We start from the raw sequence: 17,240 nt of genomic DNA on the forward strand, positions 1-17,240 counted from the left end.
TAGAGGGTCGCAATGGGATTTGTTTTCACATAACGGACCATGCATTCGAAGGAAACGATAATATTTATTTTGTTGTTTACATGTAAATTTGCTGATATATGTCTATCTGTCTGTACACATGTTATGCTCTTCAAGAATGGAGGAAATAAAAGAATCAATCAATGATCCTATGATATCCGTAGAACGCGTTCAGTCAGAGTCGCCTCAATTTGGAAATTATATGTTTAACGTCAGAGATCACGGAGTTTGATTGGCCAGCTCGTAATGACAACAGATTTCGAGGTCACTTGCTCAGTCAAGTGTATTACCGGCCATAAGTATTCCTTCTCAAGAGAAGGAACAATAATAGTTACACATTAGCTGCGTGTAAAGCATGCGTATAGTTCATCACCATTCGCATACAATAACAAACTGTGGTTCGTTCATCAAAAAATCTTTTTCAGTTAGATGATGTATAAAAATTGTAACAACAAAAAGTGCTGAACAAATTAGTCTCTTGAGAAAGTACACTATAATAATGTCACAAAGAACACTCGCAACCTGCTAATTTCAAGTATTTCGGACATCGACATTTTAAGAGAAAACATAACTTAAACATACATATTTATTTTTCATTTTTATGTCAGCTAGTTTCACAAGACTGATTAAGAATGGCACAATTATACTTTTTCAAAATGCTTTTTATTACACAAACATGAATAAACGGGCAATAATAACTAGTCAATCACGTGACATAGCCTCCACTTGTCATCATGTGACGTTGTGACGTAGTCTTTAATCATTGTGAGTGCTTATCAGCAGAAAACAAAACAGCTCACAGTGAATGGCGTATGAGAACATGTATACAAATCATCATAAAAATCGCGCATGCATAAAAGTCGGATTAAACAAAAAATATTATAAGCTTTTAATAAACAAGTAACGAATGAATGAAATAAGACAGGCTTTAAACGTACAAAAAGGACAAAAACAGCGAAGGTAATAATCTAACATAATTTGGCTTTAATGGCATATGTTTAAAAAGGTAACAGGCACTTGCTATTGGACCATATGGATAAACGAAAATAATCATGGTCGTCTAAGCTGAATATTAATCTTACTATGGAATGTCTGCCAGTGATGGAAACCTTTCATCAATTGGAGGGGAACTAAAACTATTTTGTACTACCTGTTGATTCAAGTTATAGATTTCAACTCGCTGATACACTGCACGTCTGCAGTTCACAAGAAGAACTATATTTTGATACCATGACTTCTTTAGGGTGTAAGGAAAGTTAGTTTCTGTGGGACAAATAAACGAATAAACAATAAGACATGTATAGTTTTTCGGTCAAATTATATGCGAATGCGGTGAAAAAAGGTTGTTAATTTCCGATTTATTGCAGAGAAATATATGTGTTTTAAACGCTAAACAAAAAAGAAAAAAAGAAAAAAAAGAAAAACAGCTTTTCAAAATAAACAGGCAATACAAAATCATTTACTGTACAATTAATGTAAAATGAACTAAAATGACTTCTATTCATACTACAATATATGGTGCTGTTTGTAAACGGCCTACACGTAAATAAATGAAAAATGTTATTTTGTATCAAGAATGCCACAAATTCATCTGAACTTATCCAAAACCCAAAACATGACCACAGGTAGTCTTTCGTTGCATTTTATATCTTAGAAAAATAAAAAAGCTGCTTGTTTAACCGAAACGAACGGTCATTACATCCTATTTCTGTTGCACAACTATGCGAGTAAGCACTTCCTCTTAAAAAGAAAATTCAGTGCATTTCGTATGAGCTTTGTTAGGGAACCAAAACTTTTGTATTTGGAAGGAATATCAACAACAAATGAAAAGTTTCCATCACTGCCCCTCCCTGCGAGCGAGGACGCCTTCCACATAGGGGAGATCTAAACTAGATTCAAGCCAAAATAGTTATCTCTTGTATATCTAAGGTAAGTAATATTTGATACTTTCACAGATATTTCGTCTCCAGCTTTTAATTCAGCAAGTGTCGATACGTAACTATTGTACGAGTTGAAGTATCGATTGCTAGAAATTGTGTGGGGCTGAACGCTTGAAACTAATTCAGACTCCTCTGCGTCAAAGATATTAAACTTAAAGATACCAAGTTTAAGTGGCGTGCTCGCGTTCTTGACATTTGGTTTACCGGTGGAGGGAACACATGGTTCGAAAAAGTCAACATGGCAATATATAAAGTAAGTGCCTGATACGGGGACAACTAAACGACCATTTCTATATCGCAGGCCGTAACGTTCAAACCCACTTGTATCGTAGAGTTCTCTCCCATGGCGCCAAACTTGTACAGACGTCATCTTAGCATGACTCTCTGAAAATAGCAATCGTTTTGTTTAATTTGATAAAGTTTTTCTCCTTCTAGAAACAGTGAAGCATCATGATGATAATTTCGAAACAAAACGGTAAATGAACGCTATCATTACCTGATCAGATGTACTTAAAACATAGACAAAAGATCACCGGGTGGGAGTTTCCGGTGTTTTCATCAGTGCCGGAAAACTCCTCCCATTTGTAAGACGACACTTGTGATGTAAATGACGCATAAGTAAGTATAACTTTATAATCTTATTTAAAAGACTCGTGCTTTATTTCGTTTTACGTAATAAACATGGTAAATATCAAAGTAAATAGCTATTTAACGAAACATACATAACGTTACGCTTGGGTAAATGAAAAGTCTCTGTTAAAACACTCTTACGCTAGAATAACGTCACGTAAACGTGCGGTGACGTCAAAGTTTCTGTTGCGACCAAGAAAGAGCGCTTCTATGTTTTATCTACAATTTTAGATTAAGGGCATATTAGAATTGAATTAATTTATAGGAAAAGAGTATTTTAACACTATTTATACACTCTGGCGGTAATACGTCGTACAAATAATTTAACTCGGGCTGCGCCATCCTTCAGTTATTACGCCCGACGTATAACCGCCTATCGTGCATAAATAATGTATAAAAAGCATTCTTTTGCTATAAATTATTTCTTAAGTAAAAAAAATGTTTGTCTTTGAAACGAAATGACATCTTTACTATTACTTTTGAGTAAAGATTTTATCACTGGTGTAGAAGGGAAAATCCGACTCATGGGTAACTGTTTACGCGGTATCTCGACCGCCTAAACTGTTATCTTTAGGCAGGATATTCCCCATCGCACCTACAAGCAGGGAAATACCCTTAGAACAGTTTCATATACATTTCTTTATGCGTGATAAATATATAAGGCTGACATCTGATACTGATTCGTAAATTTGGATTCTGAAGCATTGTAAAATATGCACATGTTTACATTTCCACGTATTATTTGTGCATCAAAGCCCTGTACTGATCGTGTATTATAATATCTACTCGGGTGAAAATAATACGCTACGCCTTTTCATGTTCATTTGAGACAACATAACTTTAACGTACTAGCATGCAGAGTGGCAGCTATAAATGATATTTTTTATATAAGACACACAAACGGAACTGGCTGATCAACAAACAATTTCGACCCACACACACCTATGACGGGGACAATAAAAGTATCAAATAATAATAATAATAATAATAATAATAATAACGATGATAATTTCGACCAACGAAGGATATGATTTTCTGTTTACAAGCTTTTTCAATAAATACAACCAGGATTTCTTTTCAAATTTGGCGGTTTGCATGATCTGCCCTTCGTTGACTTTATAGATTAATGACCGGTTTCATATCATGTTTCAAGGCGTTCTTTAAACCGTAAAAAACGTTTTTATATTGGCACAAGATTACAAATTTATAACCCGAAACAACCAGTACCTTGGTAATTTATGCAGATTTAAGGTTCTACCTCGTGATTTTGCATAAGATTAAAATGTACTTGTTGGACTTTTAAAGCAACGAGTCTGTTATATTTTTCCATTACAGATCTTTCGTTGTGGGCTTACTTTGCAAATATGAATGCAAAATGAAGGTATTTAGGTGTTTTTCATACGTTGTGGTATATGGAAATATTCTCTCGTATAATAAAAATTGATGAATGATATTTATGCATACTTTTATTAGACTTTGGCTGTTCTTTTCCCGTTAGTTTGGCAGCTGGCTTCATTTCCCAAAAATATTTGTCATAAATGGCCATCAGGCGGACTCTGTTTTCGTTAAGATATTTCTGTTGCCGCTCTTCGTCCTCTTGTTTAATCTTGTCATATTTTTCGGCCGTTATCTAAATATATATGTTCAAATGTTAATAGATGAATACATGTGTTCAAAGTTTTATAGATAAATGTGGTTGACACAAACTCAATATCTCGAATTTCGGTTATCTTGAAGTACAACGTTAGACTCTTTGAAGAGACCCTTCGAGATACCGTGTCTCAACTGTATATATGTAAAGGGGTTAATATATATATATATATATATATATATATATATATATATATATATATATATATATATATATATAATATATATATATATATATATATATATATATATATATATATCATTCCCGCAGCCCTAACATATTAAAACGTATTAACGTCTGATGGCCATTTCACGCTTCCGTAGAATCAACATTTATAATACGAAATTTATTTTGAAAATATTTCTGAAATGTCTAGGTCTGCAGCTCTTAAATACGGTTATATCGTACACCTGAGGCATATACTGACACTCTCGGACAACATCAAAAACGACCTTTCGAGCGATTTGATAAAGTTCTAAAATTATCAATGTACCCTAGGTCCGTTACGAACCCCTGTGGGATTTGTGTTTATTCAGAGCTCATATATCATTTTGTAGATGAAAAGCTGACATGCATTACTAATGCCCAGGTCATTTCAATTTGTTAGAAAGTGCTGAAAATTGACTCCACAATAGCAAAAAAAAAAAAAATAAGAAATAAAAAGAACAAGTCCTGACTTCGAATCAAAATACGGCTTTTGTTTTCAAGTTTAGCATTTCTATTTTCATTTTCTTTACTTCCGGAAATAGCTGATGGTCGAGTGACGTCATTTTATGTGTTGTCAAAAACATACATATGCCTGGCAGGATCGCATAAAAATGTGCTGGCCGTCCTAAGAATATACGTATAAGTTTACCTGAATAGCATTTGTATACATCTGAAATAACTTGAGTACGCATTGAAAAATAAGGTTAGACGCAATGTTTCAATACTATGACATTCAATTGTCTATATCAGACCCTTGTTAATAACTAATACATCAAAGTCTACCTGGACGGAAAACCTATAAGACGACTATATTGAAGTGTAAAATGCGTTGAACGTAACCAAATAGAATAAAATCGGAATCAGTTCATGACAGGTAACACTCTTCAAGACCCCCTTCCACATTTGTCTTTCGAATCACCGACTAAAGAAGCCTTATGTTTACGGAAACATTGAAAGAAAGTATCAGAGAAAATTGCAACAACTGGGATGCATTAACGGGTCGCCAAGCGGTATTATATATTATAATGTTATGATATATACACAACTGCAATCATAAAGATTTAAGGTTGGTGGCTGTTTTGTGCCATTTCGTTATTACGTTTGACGCCTCGCGGAACGTTGCGCCGAAAAACGTCACCCCGTCAAATATCGCCCCTTTTCAAACGTCAATCAACCGAATGTTACTTAGATAAACGTCGCCCTGCCGAATGTTGCCCCGCTAAACGTTGCCCTTACAAACGTCGTTAAGGCGCCTCGCCCCGCCGACTGTCGCGAAGCTAGACGTCGTCCCGCCAAACGTCGTCTTTTTGAAGAGAACGGCATTATATACTCGACAAAAAAAGTTCTGCAACAAAACATGTTTTATGTTGTAATATTTTTATTACTAAACGCACGGATAAAATTCATATATCAAATAAAAGTACATGTCAACGTGATCAAATATTGAATGCAGAATGAAAATCGAATCATAACTTTTTGAATATTTATTGTTCAAAGTCAAGTAGGGTAGCCTGTCAAAAGTTGCAAAATCGCATTGCTTTGACCAATACCGTTTATCTCACATAATGTTTCATTAATGCGCTAGAGGAGTCGTCTGCTTGAATGTTTTGCCGTATACATGTATTGCTCGCTTGGGTCCGAAAGCATTTTTTCAGGACGACAATGCCAGACCACATCGCACCAGAATCGTTGATAATTTTCTGAACTAACATTGAGTTCAGCGAATGCAGTGGCCATTAATAACACCAGATTTGGCATGCATTGAACACTTATGGGACATTCTTGGGCGTACTGTAAATAAAAGAATTACAAGAGAGACAAGACTTGACGACCTGCCCAACATTCTGTAACAGGTGTGGGCTCTCATTCCACAACAGAAAATCCGCAGGCTTGTGGTTTCAATAAGGAGTCGTCTGCTTGAATGCAATGCGCAAAATGGTAGATATACGCAATATTGAAATTCACTCAGCAATTTTGCAACTTTTGATCAGGTACCCTATGTGACTTTGAACATAAAATATGTCGAAACCGGTATTTCAATTTTCATTCTGTTTTCAGTATTTTGTTAAGATTGAATTGTACTTTTATTTGATATATGAATTATTATTGTATGTTAAGCAATAAATAAGTTACTGCATAAAACATGTTTTGTTGCAGAACATTTTTTTGCCGAGTATAGTATTTATCAAATTGGAGGAAAATGTTATAGAGGAAATTGCTCACTCCACCTCTCGGACCCCACCACGCGACCTTTAATCCATTAGTGTGTCCGCCATTGACAAGATGTGTAACTTAAAGATTTCAAGATTTTTTCCCTGATACATAGATGGATAGAGAACAATATGTGTGTGTGCGTTCTTGCGTGCGTGCGTGAATGCCTGTCAGGGTTTTGTCTTTTTCCTCAATAACGCAGGTAGTTCCATGTAAAACCCTGGCCCTTAAGTCAGTCGGGGCCAGTTTTGCAGGGCAGCGTTTAGCGGGCGAAATTCGTCTGGGCTACTTTAGGCGGTGCAACGTTTGTCGGGGCGAAATTCGGCAGGGCGTCACAATGTCAATTTGCGAGGCGACATTGGCGGAGCGCAACAACGACGTTTTGGGTAGACTCTCTGCGGCTAAATGAAATGGCGGAACAATCCGCCATATTAAAGATAAAACTACATTATGTAAATAAAAAAATGTCATACCCTCTTTAAATAATCATGTAATAAATCCGGTGTATTTCCACAAAGAAGTACGTCATTTTCATTCGGCAAACATATTTTGTCATTAATTACGGTTTTAGGTAAGTCTGGCATTGTCCAAACAAGCGCTAAAACAGTTGCTAACACAACAACAACCAAACACAAAATGCAGATTATTATAGCTTTAAAAATGGGCCCCATTCTCAACTATATCTACATTTTGTTAACAGTTTTACGACCGATCTAATGTGATATCTTCCGCCTATCTGAAAGTTTGGCCGGGACGAATAACTTTTATGAGGTAACTTTTACAAGATAAAAAGTTTACGCTCTACATATTTGACTTGTATTACTGTACAGTTCATGAAAAGAAGCCCAGGCAAATCACTTATGAAGGATGAATACATGCCAATATTTTTACGACCTGACATTGCCTTTGATGGAAATCGTTATTCAGAAATGTTAACTGTAGCTGTGTCAATCATCTGATCACAAATTTACTAGACTGTATAATAAGTTTTGCAGAATTCCACTTTAAATAGGCACAATGATAGACATTTAGATGGAATGGAGTAAATTGCACATTGTGTACGATATGTCCCTGATTTGTAAAAACTATCACTTAATATTGAACTATTGTAACTATATTTTAACTGTTGTTGCTAGTGGTTAAATATGGTCTGATTAAAAAAAAGCGGTAAGTGTTAGAAAATGATATCGGTGTTTTGGAATAACTGTAAAAAAGTATTATTTATCATTTGCTATGTGCTTAACGTCGTTGAATGTTTAAGTTGTTATGAATTGAACAATTAAATTTTTATGAACTGTTTCTATTTTAAGATTAGATCCGGGCCGTTGATAAGAGGTATTGCGTGCGATTTAAAATCCGTGCCATTACAAAGATCTTTAGAGTTTAAGTGACATAATGACTACAGTTATATACAGTAAGCGCATGAAACACAATCCCCACGTATCAGCAAATATCAAGGCGGAAAGGGGGTGTAAAGTTTAACAACACGTTCAATGTAATGATTAGTAACTCCTAAATGCTTACTTTCAAACTTATTTTTGACTTATTTTCTGCTTCCACACTTCTAAATTCTGTACTTGAACCAGGCGCCTAACTAGAACAGTTTTCACAATAGGCAGAGGTAAGGATATAGATGGGTAAGGGTATCCTCTCATTGAATATCTGTTTATGTTAAAATAACAAATGCTGTATTTTATCGTTTATTTGTAGCAAAAATGAAACATTGCATAAAAACCTTATTCTTTGTTATCTCTTATTTAAAATGTTTTATTTTACTAGGCGTGTGCGTAACATTGCACATGCAATGTGTGATTTGGTGATCCACGTTATATATGTGCAAGTATTAATTCAAAACAAATGGTAATGGTACATGGTGACACACTTTCAGAATGTCATCATTTTTTTTTGATATATCATTGAAGAGATATGCCTGTAAACTTGTTTATATATATACGATAGTTGTTACAAGGAATTAGCCATAACTTCTAACTGAATACTAGACTGATCAACAAAGATATACTTTATTTCATTATACTGATACAAATGTTTCAAATCGTCATGATACCTTGCATAGGGAAATAATTCCAGTAAAAGGCAACGACATCTATACTTCTCTAGATCTATACTGTATTTCCCTTATATTTTTTCCAGCTTAAACAGTACTCTGCAAAAGTTTCCTTACACCCCTTTAAATTTTTTCACTGTTTCGCCATCGTGAACTTGCGCTTCCTGCTTCGCGCATCGCTTTCTCTAGCGATATGCGAAGAGCGATTTAACGATGGAGAAGCGCGAGATCGCGAAACTTTAGCAAATTTAGCTTCACCATCATGATTTCACGTTTCGCTTTCGCATTTTAGTGAATCGCGAAGCGCAAAATTACAATGGCGAAGCGCAACATCCCGACGGTTAAGAGTAGTATAAGCAGCTCTTTAACGTCAGGAGTACGCATGCTCGAGAATGCGGCGGCCATTTTGAATTCTAATGACGTATTTATGAAAATGCTTAGGAATGTCTTGTATACTTATCTAGGGCGTGTTCGCGCACATCGAGGGTCAGGCCTACAGGTCACAATAGCCTAAATAGTTTTCCCTATATATTCTATATAAAACTGAATTTTTTCAAAGAGCTAGCAAACATAGCTAGACCCATTTCAGAGAACAAATCCTTACCTCATTTAAAAGAGTTATGATAAAACTGATATGAAGAGAAAAGTAGGGGTCATGTATCTTCTAAGGGAGATGTCTCTGGTCACATTACTGTAAACTGACATCACAATCACACTTCTGTGACCCGGAAGTACTACTCATACTAACATTGAGCTTGACTTCACCGAATACAACCTGCTCTCCCACGTTTCCTACCAAAATGTCAACAATACATCCACAGTGAAATTTAAATTAAAACTAGCCTCAATTTAGACCTCTGTTAAGCAAAAAATTAGTATTCAAATACTTGACAGCCATTACGCGACTAGACCAGATGGCTCACACGCTGGTTCCTTTTAGTTTATTTAGGCCCGGAGATAACACGAAAACAAAGCTATACGCATGCGTTATAAGGAACCTCTAGTATAAAAATCATTCGAAAGAAAATTCATAATAGTTACGTACTGCTGACCAGTCATTAAAACTATACGAGAATACCTATTTATAAAATGAAATTAAAACTATTACCCACTCAACGGATGTAAACCCGTCTCACGCTAAAATGAACCAACACTTTTAGAATACAGATTAATACCGTCGTTTCTAAACATAAAATAGCCAATCAGAAGGCAGGAAAACTAACCAATGAAACATCTCCAATAAAGCCGTTTTGACCGATGAAAACGTCGAAATTTTAACCAATCGACGCTCAATATTATTAAAGAATGACATCGCGAGTTCAGAAAGCGAATCGTATATAAGAGAGTGCACACCCGTCATCCACTGGAATTCATACGGGTGACATGGAAAAATTTACCGTTAACACTTTCACCGGCGCGGACGAATTTTGCGGGGATCACGCGTTCTCTTCTGCAAATGACAACGGTAAGTCTGAATACTGATCAGAGAATAAACTATTTTGACAGGCTTAAACCCGTTCTATAACGTACAAATACGATGATTTTACATAGCGCGATTTATGAGTGCATTAATATAATGATTACAATTTCTTTAATAAACCCGATACGAAATACAATAGAAATAATTAACTAAATTATTCATACAACTTACCAGTCCGGATAAATTCGCCTAATGAATCAATGGTTGAATAGAAATATCGTTTCACTACCAACAGCCGACTGGAATGCATTATTTTGACAAGCGGTAACGTTTTTCCAATACAGGTTGAGACACGTATCGCTTTACGTCTACTCCACGCTACATATATATTGATTTTAAACAGCGCCGTTAACGCTTTATACATAATTAAAGAAATGATTATAGCAAAATGTCACGAATTTACCCGATACGAAAATGAAACAGAAATACCTAATTTAATCGTTCATACAACTTACCTGTCCGGATAAATTAGCCTAATGAATCAAATCTTTAGATGGTTGAATAGAAATATCGTTTCACTATCAACAGGCAATCGGAATGCAGTATTTTGACAAGCGGTAACGTTTTTCCAATACACCTGACAGGTTAAGACCCGTATCGCTTTACGTCTACTCCACGCTATAGATTTATCGATTTTAAACAGCGCCGTTAACGCTTTATACATAAGTATAGAAATGATTAAAGCAAAATGTCTTTGATAAACCCGATACGAAAATGAAATACAAGCACCTAATTTAATCGTTCATACAACTTACCTGTCCGGATAAATTCGCCTAATGAATCAAATCTTTAGATGGTTGAATAGAAATATCGTTTCACTACCATCAGCCAATCGGAATGCAGTATTTTGACAAGCGGTAACGTTTTCCCAATACACCTGACAGGTTAAGACACGTATCGCTTTGCGTCTACTCCACGCTATATATTTATCGATTTTAAACAGCGCGTTAACGCTTTATACATAATTATAGAAATGATTATAGCAAAATGTCTTTATTAAACCCGATACGAAAAATGAAATAGAAATACCTAATTTAATCGTTCATACAGCATAAACCGTGATATGCGCTCTGCCTGAGATCCTTTAACCGAATGATATTTACCTGTAGAACTGAAGTATATAACACTTCGCTACCTACAACCAATCAGGAAGCAGAATTTTGACCAGCGATAGCGCGGATCGACTTTGTTTAACAATACCGAGATAAAATCGTAGGGAAAGTTTAATATTTATCCTTTAAATGAGAATCATTGAAAATAAGTGCCTCTTGTCTGGTTTTTACCGGTTTAATCCAGTATTACTATTTTAACTGACCGATCAGAATTGAGATAAATGCCCTTCCTACTACAAATACAAGCCTCCTTTTGAAATCGAGGCTTTGTGGCGTGTATATAATAGCGCTTTCATCAGACAAAATCATTCAGAAGTCAAATCATGGAAAATAGCTCGGGAGTATTCGAGAATATGATGAATTCCTTCGCTGCGGACCTAAAGGAAGTGTGTCCGGTACATCACAAAGTATGGCTTTACGAAGCGCATTACAGTAAAGTACATTTTGGGTTTTCGGAAGACATTTGGGTAGAATTATTGACAAGCTATATAAGAAACAGGACGAATTTGAATGTAGACTTCTCCATCATCCATACTGGTGATCCGTATACGGACATGGAGATTAATTTGCCTGACGGACATTATTTGGTAGACATAGAGTGTGCTTTACGCGACTTTCTGGAAGTGAAGGGGTGTCTCTATGTTAAGTACAATGACATAACAAAAACGAGAATAGAGTTCGATATGAATTACTCTACATGGGTATATATGCTCCGACAATACATGAGCAAATATCATCCGAAAATAGAACTCAAGTGGTGCGAACATAGCTTGCAACCAAATTCCTATTGCCCCTGTAACATCAGTACGGAAGCCGAAGGACCCGGAAATATCTACATAGATGTAGTAACTATGCTCTGTGATCATCATGCAAACAGAAATTGGTAGAAAAGAGCATTTTAAAGCGTTGAACTTGTTGCTGAATTGTATTGATCAATTAAACGAAATTTGTATGAAAGACAGGCTAAAGAGGCAGTTTTAAATAGTGTAAATGATGGAAGTGTTACCATCGGATCTCTGTAGAAAACTATTTTCTGGCTGTGTAGGAACACCGTATATACCGTTATGTTACATGTTGAACTATGAGACGTATAGAATGGCTCTTAGTAAAATAACGACACAACATTTTTCCAACCTATGCATAAAACAGTGGTTAAAGCAAAAGAGCATATCTTTTAAAGACACTTTGATCGACATGATTCGTTTTCATCAGATGAATTTCAATATTGGGGCGAAAGTGACTGGATGACTTATATTCCTGAGAACGAGGAAATAGCGCTTCATGTCGACGATGTGATACGAGGGGGTGGCCAAGAATTTCAGTACGATTGGTTTCCAGTCCGAGAGAAGAATAATAATCATGATTTTATTTTACTGTAGATATCATTGATGCAATTCTTTATTTAGAATTGCGAGAGACGCTTATTAAAAAAGCATAATATCGATTTGTGAAACGATGTTGAATAAATAAAATACAATAAAGGAATATGTCGTTTTATTTGTGTACACCTACCGACGCTTAATCTTTTCCGTCAACTCAAATTCGAATGTATAGGTTATAAATAACAAAAACATATTGTTCTTTCAATCTTTTATTGCAAAAGCTTATACAGACTACATGTATCAACTAAAATAAGACACAATAAATTCATCATTCGACTTCTTGCGATACGCATCAAACGGTTTTAAAATGTCCTTCATTTTTCGTCCGGAACATCGGTTCATAATGTAATATACGCAATACAGCCCGCATATGTTTGAATCCGTATCCTGTATTTGACTGAAGTTCATCCAATAACGCTTCTTTAACGCTTGCTCAAAATGAACTTTGTAGTGCTCCGGTCTATTACCTAGTGAATCGAAAAATTCGTCGGGCCCTCTTTTTGGAAAATAAAAGACCACCCAATGTTTTCCTGATCCTTGGCTCGTGTCTGTATTCGAAATGACGTATTGTCCTCTGCGTATTTGAAGTTGGTCCGCGGCGCATATTGTCACAGGGTACTCTTTTAACATTTCCTCGAGTTCGTAGTTATTCATTTTAAAATGTATAGGTGTTCCAATCTATAGTATCTTGGGTCATGCTTTCGCGATATTTCTTACGTCTTGGGCTGTCTAAATCACGACTCAAAGGTGTGTCCATTTTATCCCTATGTCGCTTCAGATCACTATGCTTTGGTGACTGTCTTATTTCCGACCTAGCAATATCAACCGCTTGGGCTACGGGTGTCACAAGTTTTACTACGGGGAGATCTTCCCCTTTATGTTCTTGTGCTTCTCTTTCTCGTTCCTCTTTTAATTCGGCCATTTTTCTTCGATATGCACCGCTTCCTACAAAGTAACGGCCCATATGATCAGACCGTACGTATCCGTCCCTCAGGTCTTTGAAATGTTGTATCCATTTTTCAGGGTTCGGTTTATCCGGGACCCATTTTTCTTGTTTATAATCGTACACTTCTATGGAACCCATTTTGACACGGTGAAAGTTAAAGCACGCCAATCCTTCTTACAACGTTCATTCATCATCATCCGATTCTTGATCGTCATCAGCTTCTTTATTATCATCCATTGAATATTCTTCTTTGCTTTCATGATCGGGCCACAACTCAACAAAAAGGTCTTTTCTAAGCGCAATGGCTTGTCGAATAGATTCTTTGACAGTCATGTCGTGCTGACTTCTTAGTTTCTTAGCCGACTGTAGAATCTGCTGCTGAGTAGGATCGTTTTGTAGCTCATAAAAGTCGATAAGAAATCGGGCATAATTTTGTCTCAGTTTCTTTCTTAGTTCAGGCAGCATGTCATTAGCGGTGTGACGGTAAGCTTTCTAAAGAGAGCCCTTGTTCCGTATAATTGTTAACTTTAGCTCTGAATTGTTCTTTAATAGATTGTCTGAGAGGATCCTGAAAACGCTTATGCCATATCTCACGGCGTGATCGCTCTTCTATAATCTCAACTTTTCTACGTTTACCGGGAGGTCCCTTGATCAAAGATCGTTTCTTTACAAAGCTTGTGTCGTTATTTCTATTTTCTGTTTCATCATCACTATCATCATCATGGTCATCATAATCCTCCTCCTCATCTTCATCCTTGTCATCATTTTTGTCCGATAAGTATCCTTCTCCATTGAAATAGTCTTCTTGTTTATATTCATCATCCGTTCGTTTTCTCTTTTCTGGATTGTTCGCCTCGAAAATGTTATCGCGTAAACGGTGTTGTTCTGGGGTGCTTGATTTTAAGTCTATTACCAAATAACCGTGCGGTCTTGATGTCGCTCGTTCAAACCGTTTCATAAAGATGTTACTAGACGAAGGGTAAATTCTTCTCGCCAATGTAGCAATTTGTTGTCTGTCAATAGGATTATTAAACAGCACCAGGTACTGCGTATTCAAAGCGATATCTCTACAAGCTTTACCTTGGGGGAATAAATTTTGGGTGAGATATACGACAGATATGTTCCTGTGGTGACTGCCTTTGGTAAAGAGATCAGCAATTCTTTGATCGCATTTAGCTTCAGTCATCAAGTCGTCAAAGACCAGCAGGTTCCTTTGATTGACATTTATATATTGGGAATCGTTTAGGTAGTCTGGAATACCGTGTACAAATTCGATCCCGGGAATTTCACGCCGAAGTTCATCATACAATGGTTGCCATTGTCCGAAACACCATATGATACGCTGAGGCTGAGGTCTTACAAGACTTGATGATAACAGTTTTCTTGTCCATTCAGTTTTTCCGCTACCACTAGGTCCTGAAACCACCATAGAAAACGGATGTTGAAATGTCATCTCTTGAAGTGTTCAGTATTTGTAATGATGGTGAATAATTCCCAGTGTGGTCATCACTCCAATGCTTATTACGTTGATGTCTCAGCATGGCGTCGCGCCTAGAGAATGACTGGTGACATAGAGGACACTTATTCATTTGTGAAGCAGATGTAAAAATATTTTTCATACAACAAGACTCTGCTTTGTGTTCTTACAAATTTTAAATGTCATTCTTACGCTTTTAAGACATATTTTGCTGTAAGAATTATTGTCAGTTATGGTGGTGGTGTGGTACTAGTTGTGGTGGTGAAGGTGGTGGTGGTGGTGGTGGAGGTATGGTGGTGGTGGTGGAGGTTGAGGTGGTGGTTGTGGTGGTGGTGGTGGAGGTGGTGGTGGTGGCGTGGTGGTGGAGGTGGTGGTGGTGGCGTGGTGGTGGAGGTGGTGGTGGTGGCGTGGTGGTGGTGATGGTGGTGTGGTGGTGGTGGTGGAGGTGGTAGAAGTGGTGGAAGTGGTAGTGGTGGTGGAAGTGGTAGTGGTGGTTGTGTGGTACTGGTGGTGAAGGTGGTGGTGGTGGTGGAGGTGGAGGTGTGGTGGTGGTAGTGGTGGAGGTTGACGTGGTGGTGGTAATGGTGGTGGTGGTGTGGGGGTGGTGGTGGTGGAGGTGGTTGTGGTGGTGGTGTGGTGGTGGAGGTGGTGGTGGTGTGGTGGTGGTGGTGGTGGAGGTGGTGGTTGTGTGTTGCTGGTGGTGGTGGTGGTGGAGGTAGTGGTGGTGGTGGTGGTGGTGGTGTGGTGGTGATGGTGGTGGTGGTGGTGGTGGAGGAGGTGGTGGTGGTGGTGGAGGTGGAGGTGGTGGTGGTGTGGTGGTGGTAGAAGTGATGGAAGTGGTAATGGTGGTGGAAGTGGTAGTGGTGGTGGAGGAGGTGGTGGTGTGGTACTGGTGGTGGTGGTGGTGGTGGTGGAGGTTGAGGTGGTGGTGGTGGTGGTGGAGGTAGTGGTGGTGGTGGTGGTGTGGTGGTGGTGGTGGTGGTGGTGGTGGTGGTGGTGGTGGAGGTGGTGGTGTGGTGGTGGTGGTGCAATGATTGTTGTTATTTTTATAGTATTTCTAGTGTTTATGTCAATATTCTGAATGTTTTGTGCTTCAATTATGACTGCGTCGATTTTAGGAAGACGTTGTATGATCGATTTCCGCTGCTTAAGGTAAAGTTGTATTCCGATGATACTTGAAGTGTGATCTATGAAACGTCTCAATATGCGCCAGGATTTCACTATCTCTGTTGCAGACAGTAATTTAAACGTTTTGCTGTATCTCGAACTGTTTCATATAGTGGCAGGCAGTCTGGTTTTAATTCACTTTAATTTCATAAACTATGTATGTAGCTAAATTCGTAGTCGCAAATGCTAAAGCGAAAGGCAAGGAGAATATAACGATAAGTATATTCGTGCATATGATGATTGCTTTTTGTCGTTTGATGATGACATTTGACTGGCGAGAGTTTTCCATACTGTAAGCTTTGACTAACTAAAGCGTGTTCGAATATACACGTTTCGAAGGGCCTCGTTTTCAAAGCAAGCTTATGTAAAAAGGGAGTGATTTCATTGTGGTATGAATTCTAAAGTAAGAATGATTTATCTGACTGGAGCGCGTTCTGAATTCGCGATGTCATTCGTTAATAATATTGAGCGTTGATTGGTTAAAATTTCGACGTTTTCATCGGCCAAAACGACTTTATTGGAGATGTTTCATTGGTTCGTTTTTCCTGCCTTCTGATTGGCTATTTTATGTTTAGAAACGAAGGTATTAATCTGTATTCTAAAAGTGTTGGTTCATTTTAGCGCGGGATATCGACGAGTTTACATCTGTTGAGTAGGTAATATTTTGTCTTATAATTTCATTTTATAAATAGTTATTCTCATATAGATTTTAATGATTGGTCAAGTTGTAGACATTATCATACATTTTCTTTCGATTGTTTTTTTATACGAGGATTCTTTTTTTACGCACGGGTATAGCTTTCGTTTTCGTGTTATCTCCCCGTGTAGGGCCGACCCTCGATGTACGCGAACACGCTCTAGATAGCTATATAAGTCAGCTCTATATACTTCTGGGAGATAGATAGCAGAGTGAGGTCATTCTTAACATAGAAAGGTGATGTCATTCTAAAACTA

The 17,240-nt window shown here is 37.3% G+C and overlaps 1 protein-coding gene across 1 annotated transcript; it reads right to left on the reverse strand.

Annotated features, from left to right (window-relative positions):
- Positions 1–625: 625 nt before the first annotated feature.
- LOC123554724 (tumor necrosis factor ligand superfamily member 15-like) lies at positions 626–7,375 on the reverse strand. Its single transcript, XM_045345029.2, has 3 exons — positions 7,131–7,375; positions 4,053–4,218; positions 626–2,342 (listed from the first exon to the last, which is right to left on the reverse strand). Exons 1-3 carry the CDS (start codon positions 7,326–7,328, stop codon positions 1,903–1,905), a joined length of 804 nt encoding a protein of 267 aa, XP_045200964.2. The 5' UTR covers positions 7,329–7,375; the 3' UTR covers positions 626–1,902.
- Between the last annotated feature and the right edge of the window lie 9,865 nt (positions 7,376–17,240).

This window comes from Mercenaria mercenaria, chromosome 7 (assembly GCF_021730395.1).
Source record: "Mercenaria mercenaria strain notata chromosome 7, MADL_Memer_1, whole genome shotgun sequence".
In the NCBI taxonomy this organism is placed as follows: domain Eukaryota; kingdom Metazoa; phylum Mollusca; class Bivalvia; order Venerida; family Veneridae; genus Mercenaria; species Mercenaria mercenaria.

Bases quoted from the DNA above. Each gene is read 5' to 3' on its own strand.
- LOC123554724 (XM_045345029.2), bottom strand. From the start codon at position 7,328: ATGGGGCCCATTTTTAAAGCTATAATAATCTGCATTTTGTGTTTGGTT. The intron at 4,219-7,130 runs GTATGACATTTT...ATATATATTTAG, and splicing joins TACATGATTATTTAAAGAGG to ATAACGGCCGAAAAATATGA. The intron at 2,343-4,052 runs GTATGCATAAAT...TGCTATTTTCAG, and splicing joins ACAGCCAAAGTCTAATAAAA to AGAGTCATGCTAAGATGACG.